This window comes from Notamacropus eugenii, chromosome 4 (assembly GCF_028372415.1).
Source record: "Notamacropus eugenii isolate mMacEug1 chromosome 4, mMacEug1.pri_v2, whole genome shotgun sequence".
Lineage (NCBI taxonomy): Eukaryota > Metazoa > Chordata > Mammalia > Diprotodontia > Macropodidae > Notamacropus > Notamacropus eugenii.
This window is the reverse complement of record NC_092875.1, coordinates 417,286,653-417,309,222: the sequence shown is the minus strand read 5'-3', so window position 1 is coordinate 417,309,222 and position 22,570 is coordinate 417,286,653. Positions and strand designations below refer to the sequence as shown.

General features: G+C 38.7%; 1 protein-coding gene across 5 annotated transcripts in view; it reads left to right on the top strand.

Moving 5' to 3' along the window:
* The window catches only part of GHR (growth hormone receptor), a 253,968-nt gene that overhangs the window by 74,258 nt on the left and 157,140 nt on the right, over window positions 1-22,570 (top strand). For 2 of the 5 annotated variants that reach the window (XM_072605728.1, XM_072605724.1), the window contains exon 2: window positions 11,451-11,493. The exons of the other annotated variants lie outside the window; for them this stretch is intronic. Coding sequence is in view for 1 of the 2 variants with exons in the window: in XM_072605724.1 (XP_072461825.1) it covers window positions 11,451-11,493 (43 nt within the window). In the remaining variant the exon portion in view is untranslated. The remainder of the gene's footprint in view (window positions 1-11,450; window positions 11,494-22,570) is intronic. 5 annotated transcript variants of the gene reach the window in all.

The window sequence follows — 22,570 nt, the reverse complement described above, 5'->3', positions numbered from 1 at the left end:
AAGGAAACCAAGTCCTGGAGAAGTTAAATGCCCAAGATCCTTTCCAGCTCTAAAATTCTGTGATTTGATCATTTTTCTACGACTTTCCAAATGACCTTATAAATATTCAAAATTTTGGTAAAATAGAAAAAGGTATTACTCTGGCAACTAGCCCTGACTCCTTGCTGGCTAATGTAACTCTCTCCCCTCCATGACTCCTCAGGACTGTTCTGAATGTGAAATCTTGGCACAAGCTTCACCAGCTAGATGCTGGTAAGAATGAGTTTATCCATATTCACAATTATCTAATGAGCCACTGAAAAGCAGGGAGTAGAATATTTCACAAAAGAATACTCCTCCTCTCTCTAAGCCCCAGTTCAGAGGCAACCCCAGAAAATGTGTGTGGTTATAACCAGAGCTATCTCAGATCTAGATCCTAGGTTGGTCCCAGTTCTGAGTTGTGTCATTGTTCAGTCATATCCAACTCTTTCTAGATTTTGGAGTGGTTTGCCACTTCCTTCTCTACCTCATTTTACAGTTGAGGAACTGAGGGAAACTGAGGGAAGTGATTTGCCCAAAGCTAGTGAGTGTCTGAGGCTAGAGTTGGACTCAGGAAGATGAGTCTTCCTGACTTCAAGCCAGGTACTCTATCCATGGTGCCACCTACCTGCTCTAGTCACAAAAGTGGGAGTCAGTCCTGAGTCACCCCAGTCTTATGCTACTTTAAAGGAAATCCAACAAGGACCTTAACTTTTAACAGCCTTGATCCATGCCACATAAAAGATTCTCAGCACCTGGGGTGGAAATGAGATCCACTTACCACTAAGCAACTAGGTCTTCTGTTCTGCAGTCCATAGTCACATAGGGTAGCAGAGAAGATCTAGGGACCAGTCTTCTGATGACATTGCTTCTCCATATTTAGCCTCCCCACATTAACCTCTCCACTGGGCTTCCACGGGACTATAATTAAAAACTGCCTGGCTTGGTAGAATCTGTCAGAACTTTTACTCCACTCTCTGAGAAACCAAGGTCATCTCCACACCAAAATAAAGCAGGGGAGCAGGGTTTGTATGGACCAGAGGTTCCCAAAGTTTTGTCCTACTGCCCCCTTTTCAAGAGAAAATTACTCAGTGTTTCTACCCCCTGAAATCTATTTTCTTTAACCCTTCAATGTTCTTTTTAATTTATGTAATTTCAAAAAAATGTATAATTTTTTATAAAATGATGCATCTTAAGTTTAATAATTTATTATAAATTCATGCTTTTTCCTGCATTAAAATTTTGATGACTCAATATTGCATCATGTAATCACAAAGTATTGTATTATAAACAAGTCATTACACACACATATTCTGGCCAACGCCTGCTGCGCTTCCCAGCGCAACCTCCTCACCTGCCAACACTTACTTGTTAAGACCTGTCAGCAGACCTGACCACTGATCAATTATAAATTGCATTTTGTGTGTTTATTTGGTAAATAATGTAATCGCTATGATTTTAACTCTGTTTCACAACAGATGAAACATTTGAATGGTTTTTCAAAACTTTCTTATCTTCTCTTATTTCCTTATGCTTCCACTACCCCCTTATTTTTATTTAATGCCTCTCAATTGCACCAGAGGCTACTACTACCCCTATCCCCCCGATCCTCCTGAATCATTCCAGCCACCACACCAAGGGGGCAGTATCACTCACTTTGGGAACCTTGTGGTCATTATGATATCTAAGTAATGTCAGAAGAAAGTCCTCAGTGTGTTGAGTGGGCCTCATGTGGAGTTTTATGAATAAGGGTCACATAGATTGGTCAGGCATGGATGGATTATGCTTAGGACCAGTGGAGCAGGTACTCAAATTAATAAGAACACGGATCTGTTGGAGTATGTATGTTAAGTTAATTGAATCCAGACATGATTGCTCCTTTTTAATTCCAGGAAACTACTTTCTTAGATAGGATCTAACCAGAGTATTAGCATCTAGGCCATATCTGTCATTCAGAAAAAACAGAGGGTCCACCATGACTCTGTGACCTTTTATTCTATATGCCATTTTTTGTTTCCAAATTGAGACTCAGCTTTTGTTCTGACTTAAGTTTTTGTAGCAATGTATAATGAAAAGAACCAAAGACTCAGATTATAGACTTGATTCTGCTTCTAACTAGCCATGTGACCTTGGTCAAGTCAGTTAAATTGAGGATCTTTCATTCAATTAAACAATTACACAGACATTTACTAAAAGTTGAATGTATTCAGAACATTGTGTGAGAACTGAGGGAAATACCAAGTTTAGATAAGAAAGGAAGTTTAGGTAAAGCATCTGTATAGGACTTTGTGGTTGACATGTTGCTTTATGGCCCTTTCAAGATGTAAAATGAATGAATTGGATGAAATTATTCCTTCCTCTTATGAAAGTATGTGATCTCATAATTCTATTTCTCATCTTCTGTCCATTTCTTCTCCCATGTGAATCACCTTAGTACAACCATCTTGGACCTCTTGGCTATCTGGCATTAGTAAAAACTAGCTTCATCATGGATTTAGAGCTAGAAGGAATCATAGAGATCATCCAGTCTGAACTCTTTATTTGACAGATGAGGAAACTGAGGCCTAGAAAGGTTAAGTGACATATCTGAAGTCACAGAGCTAGAAAGTATCTGAGGAGTCCAACTCAGGTCTTCCTGATTCTAAGACCAGCGCTCTATCCAGTATACAGTGCAGTCTTGAAGAATGCATTATAAATATGATAAAGAATTGTTTGAAAAAAAGTGGTGTTCATGCATTCATTCAATGAATATTTTTTAAATATTATCTGTAATCAGAGAGAGCACTGTGCTTGGTGCTGGGATTATGTGATGTTTAGAGAAAACATGGTCTCTGCCTTCATAGAGCATAGTCTACATATGTCTAATAGGAAAGCAAATCATAGAGATTTATGTAATCAATATATGTTAATAATATGTAGATATATATAATCAATATTGATTATAAAAACATTATACTATATATAGTATATGTATATATATATATATATGGAGAGAGAGCTTATATAATCAGCATTGATTATAAGCAAATTAGAGAGTTGCCTCCCCAAAAGGTGCTCTCTGAGTTTTGAGGAAGAAAATTGGTACAAGCATGGGGTATAAGAGAAGGCTTTACGGAAAGGGTGACATTTGGATTGGGTTTTAACAGATTAGGAGGGAATAAAACATGTAAAAAGAGATAAGGAAGATATTCTGGGTATAAGAAATAGGATGAACAAAGTGATATAATGAGGAACACGGCAGATGCAGAGATAAGAAAGCAATGTAGCTTGGCTAGATCACATGGGAGGTAAATGAATAAAATGAGGTGAAATTCTTAAGGTGGGCTAGTGCTAGGCTGTGAAGGTTCTCGAAAGCCTGGCAGAAGAGGAAGAACTTAGTTTGCAACATGTACAATAAGCCTCTAAAGAAAAATTTTAGCAGCAGTATGACATGACTAAATCTGTAAAGAAAGACTACTCTAGCAGCGAGATTAAGGATGGATCAATGTAAGGAAAGAATGAAGTAAAAAAGATGTATAAAGAAGCTATTGCTGAGGTCCATGCAGATGCTGAGGAGCTGAAACATCACCTTGCTAACAAAGCTCCTTATAGTCAAAGCTATGGTTTTCCAATAGCAATGTGTGGCTGTGAGAGTTGGACTATAAGGAAAACTGAGCATCACAGAATCAACACTTTTGAATTGTGGGTGCTAGAAAAGATTTTTGAGAGTCTCTTGGACAACAGGGAGGTCAAATCAGTCAATGCTTAAAAAAATTAACTCATTCTATTCATTAGAAGGACAAATGCTGAAGCTGAAACTTAAGTACTTTGGCCACATAATGAGAAGGTAGGATTCATTGGTAAAGACCTTGATGTTGGGAAAGATTGAAGGCAAAAGGAAAAGGAGATGGAAGAAGATGAGATGGACAGATAATGTCATGGAAACAACAAGCATATATTGGGCAGACTTTGAAAGATAGTGGAGGATAGAAGGGCCTGGTGTGCTCTGGTCCATGGGGAAGACTCACTTGAACCAACTGAACAACAAAATACAAAATGATGAGAGTAGGAATGGAAAGGAAAGAATGGAGAGGAGAAATACTGTGAAAATGGAATCAACAAAAGTACAATTAAAGAGAACCCCAAAATTTTGAATGTGGGAGTCTGGATGAATGATGGTACTAATGGATTTAAACAGCAAAATCAGACAGAGGAATAGGTTCTTTTTTGTTTGGAAAGAGATGGGGGATATATTTGCTGTTTTAGATATTAATGATCCATTCAGAGGAATCTACCCTGTAGCAGATGGGTGAGGGGAGTATAAAACACAGAAGAGGTCAGGGCTGGAGATCTCCCTTTGGGACTATGGTAGTGAATGAAATTGCCAAGAGAGAGTATAGCAGCCTGGACACAGACCTTGGGGAACACCTACATTATGGGGTTCTGATGAGAGTGCCAGTAAAGGAAATATAGAAGATGTGGTTAGAAATACTGGAAAAATTGAATGGAATGTCTTTATGGATAGAGCATAGGCCTTGAAGTCAACAAGACCTGCCTCAGACACTTACTTGCTGTGATGACTTTGGGCAGGCTATTTAACCTCTTCTAGTTTCAGTATTCTCATCCAAAAATGGGAGAATTAATAGCATCCACTTCACAGGGTTTTTGTATCAAATAATAAATGTAAAGTGCTATGTAAACCTTAAAGAGATGGGTAAATGCCAACTATTATTATGATTGAATAATAATTGTAACTTACAGACTTTAAAGGTTTGAAAAGTATACATCTTCTCATTTGATCGTCACAAAAAAAGTGACCCTTCAAGGGTGGTTCTAGAGATGTTATCATTCTTATTTTACAGATAAGAAAACTGACACTCAGAGAGGTTAAGTGATTTGTCCAGTCACAAAGCTAGTTAGTATTTGCAGTGGGATTCAAACTCAGATCTTCCTGACTCCACATCCACCCCTCTATCTGCTCTACTATGGAAGAAATGAGAACATATTCAGTAGAATTGGTCAGCAGTATCAAATGCTGCTGAGAGATCAAGGCAGAAGAATTTTTTTAAAGCCATTGAACTGGTTGGTTAGAGTCACTGATGACCATAAGAGAGTAGTTTCAGTAAACTAGTAGTCTTTCTGGACAACATCAGCCACAACACCTCAAAGAAGCAAGCTGAAGCAGAAGACCAGCGATAAGCCCAGAGACACTGCGGCTGAGCAGAACACTCACAAGGGAAAGCCAAGGCAGGCACCTGCCTGGGGAAAAACACTGGCCAGAGAGGAAATACCATAAGACAAGCCCGGGATGACGGGGGTCTCTGGGAAGCCCCCAATAGCCCACAGTGTCTCCTCCCAGCTCCAACATTGGCCAGAGCAGTGCCATGCTATGAAACTGAATCGCTTCCATTTGAACTGTCTTAGGAAGATTCTGAGGATCACCTGGCAGGATGGGGTACCAGACACTGAAATCCTTGCTCAAGTTGAACTGCCAAGTATTCAAACTATACTTCAGAGAGTGCAACTCAGATGGGCTGGCCACATTGTTCAAATACAAAATGCATGCTTGCCAAAAAGACTATTTTATAGAGAACTTGCATGGGGCAGGCGGTCACATGGTGGCCAGAAGAAACGATACAAGGATACTCTCAAGGTCTCTCTCAAAAACTTTGGATTTGACTATGCAACTTGGGAGAAACTGGCACAGGATCACTCAGCATGGCGTGCACACATCAGAAAAGGTGCTGTACTCTTTGAGCAAAGCAGAATTGAGACAGAACAAAGTAAACGCAGGATGCACAAGTTTGGGATATCCACCCCAAATATTCATACAGACTATCTTTGCCCAACCTGTGGTAGAGCATTCCAAGCTCATATTGGTCTGATCAGCCACAGTAGGACACGCTGAAATTCCACTTTACAATGGTGATGTCATTTTGGTTCTCTTTGAAGACGGAGGACATCAACCAGTCTTTCTGGAATCCAGATTCCAAGGTATTGAGAAGAGAGTGAATATCTGGAAAAGTGGAGGCATTGGGTAGACCCCTTTTTTTCAAGAAACTTATTAGTGAAAGGGAGAAGGATTGAGAAATACCTGGACTGGTTATAATGTCAAGAAAAGGCTTTTTTAAAACATTGGTGAAGTTTGGGTAAATTTGTAATCAAAGTGGAAGAAGCCATGGAGAAAGAGACTGAAGGTTCTAGAGAGAGGAGGCATTCCTCTATTGGAACAAGATCCTAAGGTGTGGGGGAGAGGCAGAGGGAATTTAGGAGACAATGGGATTCAGAGCACAAGTAAATTAGTTGAGTGATAGAGTGAGATGGGAAGACCTATGATTGCATTGAGACAGGAAACTCTAAATAAGAAAATATCTATCTGCTCTGAAACCTATAGACTTGGATAATTATGTTGGGCTTTGAAAGATTGGTTACATGGCCTGTATGTGTTAAAATGCAGGACATTTGCCATAATGGAGAATTTTTTGGAATTTATGGCTAGATGAGGGGCTTGATTTCATTATCCATAATGATGGACACTGGACCTTTGATTTAATTGACATGGAATGAGTAAACTCCCTCTACCAATGTAGTTCAACACCTTCTCCACAACTTAGAGTCTTAAAAATTCTCCATAGTTTAGTTTAAGTTAGAATGGGTTTTCATCTGACATGGCTTAAGGAGGAGGCAGATCAATTTAATGTCTGTTAGTTGTTCTATATACAGTAGGTCATCACTGTTCATGGAAAGTAGCTCCTCCCAAGTGGGATATCCCCAAAATGTTATATCATACTATGGTATTAATTGAATAGAAGGGGGCAGAATATAAAATTTGGTGAGCATATCTATGTATCTCTTCCATTTCCTCTTTCTCTATCTTGTTCTCTTGTCTCTTTTTCTATGGTATGGGAATCCCAACTAGGGAATGGATGGAGACTGGATCATGAGGGTGGTACAGTGGATAAAGTGCCAGGTCTGGAGTCAGAAAGACCTGAGTTCAAATACAGTCTCTACCACTGACTAGCTGTGTGTGACACTGAGGAAGTCACTTAACCCTGTTTGCTTCAGTTTCCTCATCTGTAAAATGAGCTAGAGAAGGAAATGGCAAACCACTCCAGGATCTTTGGTGAGAAACACCACTCCTCCAGCCAAAGGTCACAGAGATTCAGACGTAACTGAAAGGACTAGACAAAAACAATGTCAAAATGAACTAGACTGTGAATCTGACTGGCACTGGCATAGATTTGGGAAGGGACATTTGAACTGTGGGGATCTGAGAACTGCAGCCTAACAAACTAATCTTTTACCTTAACTGGAACATCAGCAGCCTAAAGGAGTGACTCTGCCAGCTTTTTGCAGGAAAATGCAAAATAGACAAAATTTAAGTACAAAATATTTTGATTTTGTCATCTGTTTCCTCTCATCTGATCCCTGGACTTCCAGTGCCTTCATGTCATCTTATGACTGTCTATCCAGGCCTATTCTTATCACCTAAATTTTCTCTCTTTCTTCCATCCCCCAATCAAAATTCCTTCACTCCACAGCTCACCCCTTTGCAAGCCTTAGCTAGCTGCTGATTAGTTTAGCTTATTAAAATAATTTGCACTAAGGTGTGAAGGAAACTCCCCAGTGAAGGGTCATTTGCACTGTAAAAGCAGAACGTGTTAATGCAAATTAATCATAATTTGTGAGATGATCTGGGAAGTTCAAGAGGGAAGGGTTTTGGGCACTCTTGGCCCACTTTAAAGCCTTTTTCCTAGTCTAACAATATAGCATAATAAAAGGAATCTGCATTTTAGACGCTCAATAAAGACAATACACTTTCATAGTAAGATATGCAATGCAATTGTATCTTTACAGCATATAAGTAGGAATAACATTTATCCATATACTCTTCCCCATTCATCTTTGAAAGGAAATCTTAGGGGCTCAATAAATCAAACAAGAAACATCTTATTAAGCACCTATTATGTGCTCAGCTATGCACTGTGCTAAGCTCCAGTGATAAAAAGGCAAAACAAAGAATCCCTGCCCTCAAGAAGCTAATAGTTCTAAAAGGACAGAGTAGTGTATGAGAGGCAGGATGTGTGTGTATGTGTGTATGGATGCACACATACATGTATATAAGCATGTAAAAATATATTCAAAATTAATAAAAGGAGTAAATTTCAGGTCTTATAACTAGTACAGTAAGACAAAGATTCATTATCTTGGAAGAGATTACAGCTTATCCGCAACCAGAGATATGGTAGCTAGAGGAAAGGTCACTATAGAGATAGAATCAGAAGTTCTGGGTTCAAGTCTCAGCTTCGCTGCTTACTAGCTGTGTGTAAAATCAGGACAGTTGTTTCAACCCTCTAGATCTTATTCCCCTTGTTTGTAAAATGAGAAGTTTGGACTTGACCTGTAAGGTTCCTTCCAGGTCTAAATCCTATAATACTGTGATCCTATGAAACCATTTCTTAGGATGGGTCACTGCTGGGAAGATTTCCACAGGTGGCTCATCCCTTCTATTTATATGAACTATTATTAGCTTCAGTTTCAAAGGGAGTCATTTTTTTGACCTTGTCCCCAGTTTCTAGGGTTACTAGGCACTCTTCAGACCTAGGCATTGACTACTAGGCATACTGAAATATCTCAGAAGGTAAGAAGGAAGCCATCTTGCCTTTTGGATGAGAATTCCTTGGGAGATGTTTGCTATGCTCTAACAAGTAAGAGAAATAAATGAATTATCTAGCTGAAAGGTACTTTTGGCATTATCTGTTGGAATCACATCAATTTATAGATGAGGAAACTGAGATCCAGAGAAGTTCTTAATAATAACTCAAATTTACGTGAACCTTCATAGTTTACAAAGCAATTTCCTCACAATTCAGTGAAGTGTCCATAGTACCAGTATTATTATCCTCATTTTACAGATGAGAAAACTAAGATGCAGAGAAGTTCATTTGAGTCATTCTCCATCATGGAAAGTGTTCTAGCAGAAACTAGATGAATTTTACAACAATGACTCTTGGGTTTGTTGGGAGATTAGACTTGAGGGTGCCATGTAAAGTTACCTCCACATCTAAGATCTATGGTTCAAGTATCAAAACTAGAACTTAAACCCAGGCCTGCTAACTTCAATTCCAACTCTGGTGCCTTTCAGTAAGTCGAGTAACTAGATACATAGTGTGGTGGACTCTGAAGTTTTCTAATTATGTATCCCATCAATAAAATTTTGTTAGACATATATCCCTAAATTTCCTTATAAATGATATACATGTATGCCTGTATTAATAGTTTTATGCATTATAAAACTTATATGTAAGTAGAATTAAATAAATTTTTAAAAATATTTTCCCCATTTTATGCATTATAAAACTTATACTTAAGTAGAAGTAAATAAATTTTAAAAAATGTTTTTCCCCAGTAACATGTAAAGACTATTTTTAACGTTCTTTTTTTTAAAATGTTTAGTTCCAAATTTTCTTTCTCCCTCCCTCCCTCAGACAGTAAGCAATTTGATACAGGTGATACATGTTCAGTCATGCAAAACATTACCATATTACTCATGTTGTGAAAGAAGATGCAGACCATAAATACAAATTTAAAAGTGGGAGGTAAAAACAAAATGATGTTTTATCCTGCAGTCAATAGGGAGCCACAGGAGTTGTTTGAGCCTGGGGAGTGGTCAGACCTGTGCTTTAGGAAAATCCCTTTAGCATCTCTGTAGTAGAGGTTGTACGGGAGGAGGAAGAGGCTAGAGGCAGGGAGATGCATTAGGAGGCTGGTGTGATAATCCTGTGTGAGTAAAGAAGACAGATGTGAGAGATGTTGTGAAGGTAGAAATGTAAGAATTTAGCATTTGATTGGGATATATGGGATGAGATTGAGGATACACAGGTTGTGAATCTGGTCACCAGGAGGATAGTGGTACCTTTAAAAGTAACTAAAGAGTTTGGTAGAGGAATACATTTGGGGAGAAAGATGTAACAAGTTCTATGATGCAGGTAACAACCCATCCATGCCTGTTCATCTAGTGCCAGTCATTCCATCCCCCCTAAAACAAAAAGGGGGAGATGAGGCTCTTACTGGTCACTACTCCAGAGGATAGAGGCCACATGTGGCCTCAAGGCTGCAGGTTACCTATCCCTAGGATAGAGCCTCCTCTCTTTTGTCCTCCAAGGGTTCTTGCTATAGTCAGGAAGTAATCCGAAGAGCAGGAGGAAGATATTTTGGGGAAGACATGTTGGGGAACAGGGGAAAGTGATTTTCCCAATAACATCTAAGCAGCTAGCTATCAAGGCCTGGGAAGCACTTGGGCTCTAACTTCATTATGGATCTATACGTGGATTAGAAAGGAAAAGCTTGGGAACTTGAATAGCAGAGAGATGAGTCAGAGTAAGGGAGTGCTGGGGGAAGATATTTCCTTTGCTTGTGGCCATTGCCGATAGGATGGTATATGCCCCATTTTCCAGTCTCTGATTAACTAATCACATCCCCTTTGAGTTCAGAACATAGTTCCCTTGGGCTCTGATTCTGGGTCTCCACTTTGGATACTACTGACATGGTGAGTTTGTGACTGGCCTGAAATTTAGATTTTTATCATATTATACTTAGCATTACACTTAATATACTCATGAGGATAGCTAGGTGTCACAGTGGATAGAGTGCTGGGCTTAGAGTCAGGAAGCCCTGAGTTCAAATTTGACCTCAGACACTTAGTAGCTTTGTGATCCTGGGCAAGTGACTTAACCTTGTTTGCCTCAGTTTTCTCATCTATAAAATGAGCTGGAGAAGGAAATGGCAAACCACTCCAGTATCTTCACCAAGAAAACCCCAAATGAGGTCACAAAAAGTCAACTGAACAGTCACAAAAATCATTAAAAAAAAAACATGGTACCATTTTTAATGATGCCATTTTTTATTCCTTTTTTTATCCTACCTCATTGCCTAACAAAGTACTCTGTACTTAGTAAATGTTTTTTTGAATGGATGGATGAATAACTAGGATCCAGGTCTCATGACACAAATATTGAAGTAGAAATAGCAGTGGATTTAGAGTTAAAAACCTCAGGTTCCTATCTTGTTTCTGTGACTTCTCAGGGTGTCACCAGCTAGACCAGGGATGGGGAACCTGCAGCCTCAAGCCATGTGTGTCCTTCTAGGGCCTTGGATGTGGCCTTTTGACTGAGTCTGAGTTTTACAGAACAAATCCTTTTATTAAGGGGATTTGTGCTATGAAGTTTGGATTCTGTCAAAGGGCCACACTTGAGGACCTAGAGGACCACATATGGTCTTGAGGCCACAGCTTCCCTACCCCTGGACAAGATGATGAAGAAGTAAAAACTAGACCCTTCCAGCTCTGAACCCAGGGATTCCAATTCAGTTCAATTCAAAGGTATGTATTAAGTGCCGACAGTATACCAGGTATCAGGGACACATGGCAGAAACAAAGGTCTCTTGTCTTCCAGGAACTTGTTTATGACCAAGAAGGACCAACATGTGCACAAATAAGTAAGTACATAATTATGCAAATGAGATACAAATAATTTTGGAAGGAAATGGAGAGAGAATCTCAGTAAATAGGGGAAATCAGGAAAGGTCTTGTGTAGAAGCTGGCTCTTGAAGGGATCAAGGGAGTCCCAGAAGCAGAGATGAAGGAGAACTTTCCAAAAATGGAAGACAATTAGTTGTATGCAGTAACAGCAATATGTTTTAACAGCAGCTTTGAGCAACCAGGTCATTTTGGCTATTATAACTATCCAAATTAACCACAAAGGACTCATGAAACAAGACGCTACCTGCAGCCAGAAAAAGAACTGACAAATGGAAGTATAAAATGGTCTTACATATATAAATAAATAAATAAAATGGTCATATATATATAAAAATTAAAAATGCATATGTGTATATATATATATATATATATATATATATATATAAAAATACACACACATAATATACCCACACATTTGTATCTAATGGTAGCCATCTCTAGGGTGGGAGGGGGAAGGAAGGGAAGGAAAAAGAGAGGGATAAAGAAAGTCATATGATAATTTTATTATGTATTTAAAAGGAATGCAAGTTGTCCGCCATGGATTTATAGTTTCATGAGCAATCATCTTTTTTCTATTCTACTTTGTTATAGAAATGCTTTTTTTTTATTTCTTAAATTCAGAATAAATAAATAAGATTTTAAAACAGAAAATATACAGAAACATAAAATGGAATGTCATCTATGGGAACAGCAACTGGCCATTTTGGCTGGAACATAGCATGTTTATGAAAGAATAAGGTAAAATAGGTCCAGAATGTGGAGCTGGATCATGAGAGGTCTTAAATGCCGAGCGGAGGAGTTGGGGTTTTGTCCTAGAGAGTTTCTCCAGAAGTAGGAGAGTCACTTGCACAAGTCTGTGCTTTAAGAATGTCAATTTGACATCTATTTGAAAGAAGATTGGAAATGAGAAAAACTAGAGGATGAGGTAGCCAATTAGGAGACTACTACAGTAGCCCAGTGATTAGGACCTGAACCAAGGTGGTCGCAGCATGAGTGGAGAGGATCCAAATGCAACAAGACTTAACAGCTAACAAGATCAAATCAACTGATCAGATTGAAGAGTCCAGGATGATTCTGGCATGTGAATTCGGGTAACTAGAAGAATGGTGGTGCCCTTAACAACAATAGTAAAGTTAGAAGGAGGATGAGTTTAGGGAGAAAGACAATGAGTTCAGCTTCACACACGGTGCATTTGAGATGTCTTTAAAGCATCCAGATGGAGAAGTCCAACAGGCAGTGAGTGATGTAAAACAGGATTTCTGGAGAGAGATGGAGGCTTTGTTATGTAGATTTAAGAGACTATCTGCTTAGAAAAGCTAAATCCATGGGAGCCAATGAGATTACTCAGAGTCAGGAAGACCCAGGACAGAACCTAGGAATATACTCATAGATAAGGTTTGGTCCAAAGATGATGACCTGGGGAGTGAAACTAAGAAGGAACAGTCAGATGGGTGGAAGAGAGAAATGATGCACCTGTAATTCACCCCCTTTTTACCTCTACCTTGTAAAATCCCTAGCTTCCCTTCAAGCACAAATCAAGTACCCCTACCTACATGAGGGCTTTTCTGATTTCCCCAGTCATTAGTGAATTATTCCTCATGAAATTACTTAGCATTACTTTGTATGTGACTTGTATTTACTTACCTACTACCAAATTGTTTCCTTCCCAGTATAACTGCAAGGTCCTCAGGAAATGGGATTTTTGTGCTTTGGGGTTTTTGTATCCCTAGTTCATAGAATATCATACTCATATTAGGTGCTTAATAAATCTTTACTAAATTGAATCGAATTGAATTGCAAACCTGGAGATGATTGAGTATCCATGAAGAGAAAGTTAGAAGTATCAAAGCAAATGTTCAAAAAGGAAGAGGACTCCTCATCCAGTACTCTTTTTACTAGTCTCACAATTTAGGGATTTGTAGCATAATGAGTGTTATCTAATAGTCACTCAATTATTTGTTCATTCACTTCTTTAGCAAAGTGCTGTGAGGAGAGCTATGTTCTAGGTTCAAGGCACCAGCAGACTATTCTAATATCCAGGATTTTATGATAAATATACTCGAGAGGACTGCAAAAAGAATGTTTTACGGGAGTATACTGCTTCTTTTTAAATAAAGCTATATGTAGCAATTTTTTATGAAATAGACTAGATGGCTATTTGATTAACCAGAATGCTCTGTTCCTAAATAATAAAAGAATTTATTGTATCAGCTAAGAATGTAGCAATACTATACTATATAATGACTTCCTTTTTAATTAAGATAATTTTAATTTAATTTTAATTAATATAATATTAACTTCCTAAGATTTATGCTCACATGTATGCATGCCAGAGGTATATTTGGTTTTTATAACAGCACTTTATAAAAACTCCTGTTTGCACTGCTATTATCTTTAGATATGTTACCTATGGGTCTGATCCTACTGCTTCAAAACTTTTACCTTGCATTTTTATACATTTAGCTCTTCATTACTCTGTATTTATCCATACATATATATACATATATGTAATCTGTACTTATCCAGGAGAAATTTATTTTTCTTCCTTCTTTCCTTCCTTCCACCTATTTTTCCTTCCTTCTCTTCTTTTCTTCCTTTCTTCTGCCTTTCCTTCCTGCCTTCCTTCTCTCCCTCCCTACTTCCTTTTTTCTTCCTTTCTTCCTTGCTCACACAAATATTGATCACCCATCATGTGCCAAAAAGGCATCAAAGTACCTTGCTTCCTCACTAATTAACAAGACCTGCTCATTTCTGGGAAATAAATAGCTCTGCAGACAAACAAATTAACAAAATGTCTAAGAGAATGAATGGCATCTCAGCAGCCAGCATCTATCTGCCTCCTGAGTGGTCATAAACATGAATGCCTTATTCTGTTGACTGAGTGGCTCACCACATGGCTCCTTGCACTCTTTGATCCACTCCAGAGAGTGATTTCCCTTCTTAACAATGGGTGGACAAAATCCAAACTGCTACACCTCCTTTCATTTATAAGGGGTAAGTGGTATGCCATAAACTTCCTGGAGATGGGATATGACATTGATCTGTCTTGTGTTTGGCATCTCTCTGGCAGCCAGTCAGTCTAGCCAAGTAGATGTCTTTCTATTTATAGCCCTTGAAGTAGAAGGTAGTGTGGTTGCCTATGTCCTGGAGAGATCCACACCTCATCTCTTTTACAGAATTTGTATTAAAGTAAAAAAGACCCTTTGGGAATTCTGAGGGACCCATATGAATGTTGTTTTCTTTGGACACTCCCACTGCTTATGTTTTAACATTCAACATTGAATCAACTTCATTAGAAAATTCTACAAATTACAAACAAGCTCACAAAGATGAAGTAACTTGTCTGAAGTTACATGGCTGGTTAGTAGATCTAGGACTAACATTCAAGTCCCCTAACTTGTAGTTTCAGCCTCTTCTCTGTAAATCATGCTAACAATAGCTTTGGAGTCAAAGGACCTGAGTTCTAGTCCTGACTATTTCTCTAACTTGCCATGTGACCTTGGATTAGTCACTTCAGTTGCCTGGGAATCAGCTTCCCCATTCATAAAATGAGAGAGTTGGATTAGGTGATCTGAGATATTCTAGGAATTTATGAATCTTTCTCACCCCAGTGTTTCCCATTTTGTTCTTAGAAACATCTCTTGAGAGTTTTTGGTTACTCTTGGTATTCAGAAGCAGCATGACACTGCTTCAGCCTTTTATTGGCTGAATGACCCCAAGACCTTACACTTAACCTCCTGCATCTCAATTCCCTCACCTGTAAAATGAGGTTATTGAACTTGATGGTCTCAAAGGTCCTTTCAGATCTAGACAGTGATTCCATCATCTATGATCCTGTGATTTGAGGAAGATAGCATGTTAGATGGACCTTCTATGACAAATACCAGAAAGATGTAGACCTGGCTAGGAAGATATCACTCTCAAAGCACCATCAACATCCCTTTCCCAGTCTATCTGGGAATAGTGCTTTCCTAGGGCAAATGTCTTAGATTGAGTATGTTTGAAAGAGAGTCACAGGGATATTAGGAAATGGTTACAAATGAATCTGATTGATTGAACAAGAGCCTCCCAGCATGGGCAATCTGTCTGCATCATTAGAGGGAGCATTCACATTATTGAGATCACAGACATGTCTGAGGAACAGCATGTAGGAGCAACTTGATTCTACTTATACTGGTTTCACTGGAAGGAGGACAAAGGACATGGCCTGATTTGGGGAAGAAAGATTAGTAAAAGTAGGCAACCACATGTACAAGGGAACAAGATGGACCTTATGCCTGTGTGAGTCATATGAATTGTATAGGTCCTGAGGGAAGAAATTTGAATTTACCGAAGAATTAGAAAGTTTACCTGACCGTTCAAAGGCTTGGGTTAGAGCCTAATCACATTTTCTATCAGGTTAAGTAAACCTGATAGATAATCAAATATTAGCCTGAGTGCTTGCAGGGAAAGTGAGAACCTTTTCAGGGAAGGCCATGAAGCAGATTCTGATGTTTCTGGAGAAACCTTTAGTGTTTAGCACAGACCAAAGGCTCTTATGACAGACTGTCTAACATTATTGCTTTATCCATGGTAACACTGGATAATACGTAGTAATACAATGAATGGGCTCATCTTCAAATACCTCTTCTTTAATAGTCTGTGTGTATATTTTATCCTTCCTGCTCCTTGCCCCGTCCCCAAAGCAGCATGTATGTTCCTTGAGGACGAAGATTGGGGGTTTTTATGTCTTTGTACCCAACACACTTAACATAATGGCTTATACATAGCAAGTGACCATCACATCTTTTCCTAAACCAAATTGAAGTAGTATCTACACTGAAATTCCTTTTAAATATCCTGACAGTAGTTGTTTTCTAAAGCACCATTTAGAAGAAAGTGTTAACATTTTCAGTTTTGTTCAAGGCTCATTCTCCAGTTGGCATTTAATATGTTAAGGTAATAAAGTATCTCACTCCTGGAATATATATCAGGGAGCAGGTTTGGTTTTATTTTTTCCTTTTAAATGAGCAGAATGACTGAGGAGAGGTGACCAGTCAAAGTAATGTGACATAAAACTGGACCTACCTGGGAAGACTTTACCCAAACAAGCAGGGCAGAGATCCCTTCCTGGGTCTATCTAGGAGCAATATTTTCCTACAGTAAATATCTTAGAACAGGTATGCCTGCAAGATCATGTGAACATTTACCAATGGTTATAAAATAACCTGGATGATTACTGCTGAGTGCTCAGCTGTGTCTGGACAGACTTGCTAGGACTAGAAATCCATCCCTACCTGCCCAGAGAGGAACAAAGGCATGAGCAGAGAGAGTCTACTTCTCTGGCTTAATGGCCTTCTTTTCAAAGTCTGCAATTAAAGAAAAAAACCAAGATCAAGGGTCATGACCCTAAGCAGGCTTCCACCAGTTCTCACAGGAAGATTTCTGACTTCTTGCCAGGATCCTTATCATTGGAATTCATCTGTCTACTTTTCAACTAGTAGGAATCCATAATTATTCAAAATAAGTGAGCTATAGATCTTCTGGTCTCCTTCGGTTTTGTCCCATTCTTTTCTATGACAGAAATTCACGAGGCAGTCCCTGGATTATTCTCCATAGAGTTCCCCTTGAGAGGGGTACCATTTGATTCTTCAGCCTAGCCAAAATGCCCCAAATTTCTTACATCTGAAAGCATGACCCATTGTCCTGGAAAACAGAAATACAATTCCAGTACCAAAGGCAGCTTGGGTCCCTAATGAGCAAAAAGGTAAGCTTTTTGCATATCGTTAGCCCTCAATAAGTTTGTACGACCAACTGACCTTCTTAAACCTGGGACTTGCTCATGGCCCACTTTATAGACAGTTGATCAGAATTGGAGAGTGTCTTCCCTGAAAGAAAGGTAATAAATAAATAATAGGCTGTGGCTTTCTGAGAGGGAGGAGGAATTTGTTGGGAAATATAGGTGATATTAAAAACCAAAATATGCTCATAGAAATTTATTTAAAAAAATTTTTTTAAAGACAAAACAAACCATGGAATCTGCTAAAGGAGCTGAAGTCATTTATTCTAGATTTCTAAGTATTACCATGATCTACTAAGCAAATGTGGTCTAATGGAAATACCAATGGCCTAGGAATCAAAATGGGCAGCTAGTGGTATAGTAGATGGAGTGCCGAGCCTGAAGTCAGGAAGACTCATCTTCCTGAATTCAGTTCTGGCCTCAGATACTTAACTAGCTGTATGACTCTGGGTAAGTTACTTAAATATATTTACCTCAGTTTCCTCATATGTAAAATGAGCTGGAGAAGGAAATGGCAAACCTCCAGTTTCTTTGCCAAGAAAATCCCAAATGGGATCACAAAGAGTTGAACATGACTGAAATAACTGAACAACATTGTTGTGTTCATCCTTTGTTGCTGAAGAAGACCATGCCATCAGAGAAATGATGACATGACCTGCGCTTGACTTTGTTTTGAGTGAGGGAGGGCTGTACAGGTCACCAGCCTCACTTCTCCTCCAGAGCCATCTGAATCCAGTGACCAGATATTCATCAGGATGACTGGAGAGGGCCCAGAATGCACTGGGAGACCTTGACCCATTTAGGCCTGGTCTATCTAGGTACTCACTTAGGGTGAGGTAATGCCCATTCATTGAATAGGCCTGTTTAAGAAGTAGCCAGGGGATGGCCCTTTTAATGAGGCAAAGAAAAAGAAAAACATCAGGCTCTTAAGCCAGGAGGGTCCAGAAGAGCCCTTAGGCAGGGTCCTAGTGTCCTCCAATGTATGAGCTTCAGAGTTTAGTAGGTTTAAGGTTTTGGGAAGAGAAAGGAAAGGAAAGGGAAAGCAAGGGAAGGGAAGGGAAGAAAAGGGAAAGGAAGGGAATTTAGCCAGTAAAACCCAAGTTAACTGGGCATCTTCTGACCATCCAAAGGAGTCAAAGAGTTAAATACCTAGCTGTGTGATTGTGGTTTAGCTCCTTACCTTTCTAGACTTCAGTATACTGATTTATAAGAATAGTCATTAGGACAGCCAAGGCCTATTCTAACTCTGAAATATCTCTTCCATTGACCCCCTCCTCTCCACTTCAACTACTACCACATTAGCTTAGCTAATTATCATTTCTGTTAGCAGAGCCTTCTAGCTGGGCTTTGCTTCTGGTCTCTCATCTCTATAATCTATCATTTCCATAAATTCCATAATAATTTTTCAAGTGCACAGGACAGATCTCATCACTCCTCCGCTCTAAAATCTAGGCCTTAACCCACCTTTTTATTCTTATTCACAGGGCTTCCATTCACTCATTCTATAGATGGCCACTGAGAATCATAGATCTGGAGCTAAAGGGACCTCAGAGACCTCAGTCAGTTAGCTACCATAGTAATCTGCCAAACACTGCTAAATTCCGGAAGTACAAAGACGAAGGTGAAATACCCAGCCTCCTCATTTTATAAATCTGAGGCCCAAGGAGATTAAGTAACTTGCTCAGGTAACACATAAAATAAGTGTGAATGACTTAGCTCTTCTTAGCAATACAGTGATAACAATTCCAAAGGACTTGTGATGAAAAAATGCTCTCCACCTCCAGAAAAGGAACTAATGGAGTCTGAATGTAAATTGGAGTGTACTATTTCTCTACTTTATTTTTTCATGGTTTTTTTTTTATTGTTGTTCTATGTCTTCTTTCACAACATGACTAATAGGGAAGTATGTTTTACATGATTGCATATATAACCTATATCAAATTACTTTCTATCTTAGGGATAGGGGAAGGAGAAAATTTGGAACACAAACTTTTTAAAAAAGTGAATGTTAAAAATTGTCTTTACATGTCATTGGAAAAAAATACTATTATGAAGCACAGATAGTAAGCATTCAGATGCAGATGTTCATCTAAGGATTCTGACAACAGAAGCAGTCTTCACTCCACCACACCTCACTGGCCACTCTGCCTCTGCCATGATTCTACTGCCCCTAAAATCAGATAGAAAAAGCTATCAAACTGAGCCTAGGATTCACTCAGCTATATTACTGTCCCTGGCATCTTGTTTAAATGTCAACAGATTGTTCATCTGTACTCTGTACCTGATACCTCATTTGCAACATAGGCTCTCTCATTCCGGCCGCTATTGCTTAAAGACAAAAGCACTGTGATTTTCTTTCCTTTTTGTATTTTTTCTTGTTTTCATTTAGTATTTTGTCTTTTCCCAGTTACATGTAAAAACAATTTTTGACATTCATTTTTAAAACTTTGAGTTTCAAATTCTCTCCCTTTCTCCCTTCCCATCCCATCCCCCATTGAGAAGGCAAGCAAATCAATATATATTATAGATGTGTTAGTCGTGCAAAACATATCCATAATAGTCATGATATGAAAGAAAATAGACCAAAAAAAACCTCAGGAAAAACAAAGTGAATACACACATACATACATGCATACATACACACACACTTACATACATATGATTCAATCTGTATTCAGACACCATCAGTTCTTTCTCTGGGGATGGATAACATTGTTCATCGAAAGTCCTTCAGAATTATCTTGGACCGTTGTGTTTCTGAGAACAGCCAAGTCATTCACAGCTGATCATCTTACAATATTGTTAATACTTTGTACCAGTACTTTTCACTTTGCATCAGCCCACGCAGGTCTTTCCAGGTTTCCTGAGAGCATCCTGCTCATCATCTGTTACAAGTGCTATGATTTTCTACATTGCTGATAGTAGGATATTTACTGGGACTAATCTGTAAGGCACTTTTTACGGTAAATGCATTAATATTTCTATCTCTAGGTTTTGTTCCATTCATTCTGTTTGGCGTAGGTGTAACTGTGGCATTTTTTATTTGAATTCCATTTAAAAAACAACCCGTCTTAAACTTTTGAGTTATTTTCCCATAATTTCTTCCCTGGCACCAGAGAGAGAACTCATTGAATCAGTTGACCAGTCATGTCCAAGTCTTGGTGACTCCAGAGATCATACTGTCCATGGGATTTTCTTGTCAAAGATAATGGAGTAGTTTGTCATTTCCTACTCCAGTAACATTAAGTGTGCTTACCTATATAATGACCATAAGGTTTTTCTTCTTCCCTAATGGGAGTGAAATAAATTGTCATTAAAAAAGTGTGATATGATCAGTTTTCAAATAGGTACTAGAGCAAACTTGGGAGAAAAACTTGAAATAGAAAAGTATGCTTCTCAAACCAAGGTCTATCTCTCGGTATGACCAATGAGACTTTTCAAATTCCCTTTGGGATTAGTCTCTTCCTTGCCTAGCTCTGAATTCTTAGAAAAACCTGACCAGGAAATCTATTGGGTTTTACTGTTGCAATATTTTATTAGTAATCAACACCACCATCTAAAAGTACACATATATTTTTCAGTTTATCTGAGGTCTTGGTTTTGCAAGATAACACATTTCTGTTGGGTGGTGGCAGTAATGTATGTGTGTATGTGTTTTAATCAATTTTTGATTATTCAATATCCTTAGAGAAAAGCTTTTGATCATAACATTTATATATGTATACATATGTGTGTATATGGAGCAAAATGAGGAGGGGAGTGAGAGAGAAAGGAAAGGGAGGGAGAGAGAGACAGAGACAGAGACAGAGAGACAGACAGAGAGAGAGACAGAGAGAGAGAGACAGAGAGAGACAGAGAGACAGAGAGAGACAGAGAGAGAGAGAGAGAGAGAGAGAGAGAGAGAGTGAATTCTTGCATCTTCTAATGGATTTGGCTCCTGCTTTGGCATTCTCTTTGGTTCTGCCCTAAAAGCTCCATTGACCCTTGTCTTCAGCATTTAAAATATCCTCTCTCTTAATATGTTAACCACATGTTACCAAGCTCTTGCTCCCTACCTCCCCTCCCCTTCCATCTTTTCTATCAGACTCATAAATCTTTCCATAGAGAATGGAATTTAATTGCTTTTTTTCTATATTCGAATTGGTTTTTGGCAAGTCTCACCGCTAAATATAATAAGATTACCTCCCATATAGCTCAATGTTTTGGATATTACTTGTGAAACAGGTCAATATTTAGAGTTGCTCTGAGAACTAAAAAGTCTTACGTTTTCAACTAGCTCCTAGTTGCCTGAAAAGCAACCTAAAACATGAAGTCCAGCCCCCCTCATTTTACAGAAGTGATAATTGACTCAGGTGAAGGAACTGGCCCAGGGTTACCAGGTTATTGACAAAGATCTTTCCCACTTAAGTAAGGCTGATTCTGGACCTGAGGTCTCCTGACTTCCCAGATCCAAATTATTTGCACTCCATTGTACTATTTCCTTTTTTTCTGAAAACCTCAACGTAAATATCCCTCAAATTCAGCCCAAATCTTACTCTTGTGATCCAGGCCCATATATTTAGTTGCCTCCTAGACATTTTCAGATTTCTTTGCTGGTTTGCTTAATCTTTTTTTTATCACTTTCAGATGTCTACATGTCATGTCATCACTCTAAATGTAATATATATAAAACAGTACTTGCTCCATGTGCAAAAAAATCCAGGTTCTCCTCCAGAGTTCCCAGTTTCTATTAATGTCACCATTATTAGTCTAATTATTCAGAATCAAAGCTTCCCTTGATGCCTCTTTTTTCTTCATTCCTTAGATCCTTGCCTTGGATCGTGCCATTTCCCTGTCCTAGAAAACTTTCTCTAATTCATTCATTCAAATCTTAATTCTTTTTGCAACTTACCCAAATTGATCTCTCAGTTTTCTGTCTTTCACATAGCATTGATGTTCTATGCAACTCATTTGGTCATGTCATCATACACCATATTGCTCAGTGCTGTTACTTACTTCACCATGGAAGTACTTCATCTCTCCAACTAGATGGGAAATTTCTGCCCAGCAGGGATGGTGTCTCATCCCTCTTTCTGTATTTCTGTGCTTAGGTTAGAGAAGACTGTTAGCACATGACAAGGTTCAATAAATACATGTTGGATTAAGTTGAGTTGGATGGATCCATTGGGCTCCTTTTCTTATGAGTGATTGGTTATGCAAAGTAGAAAAGCTGGTCACTTACATTTCTTTGTTTATGCACTATTATATAGTTGAGG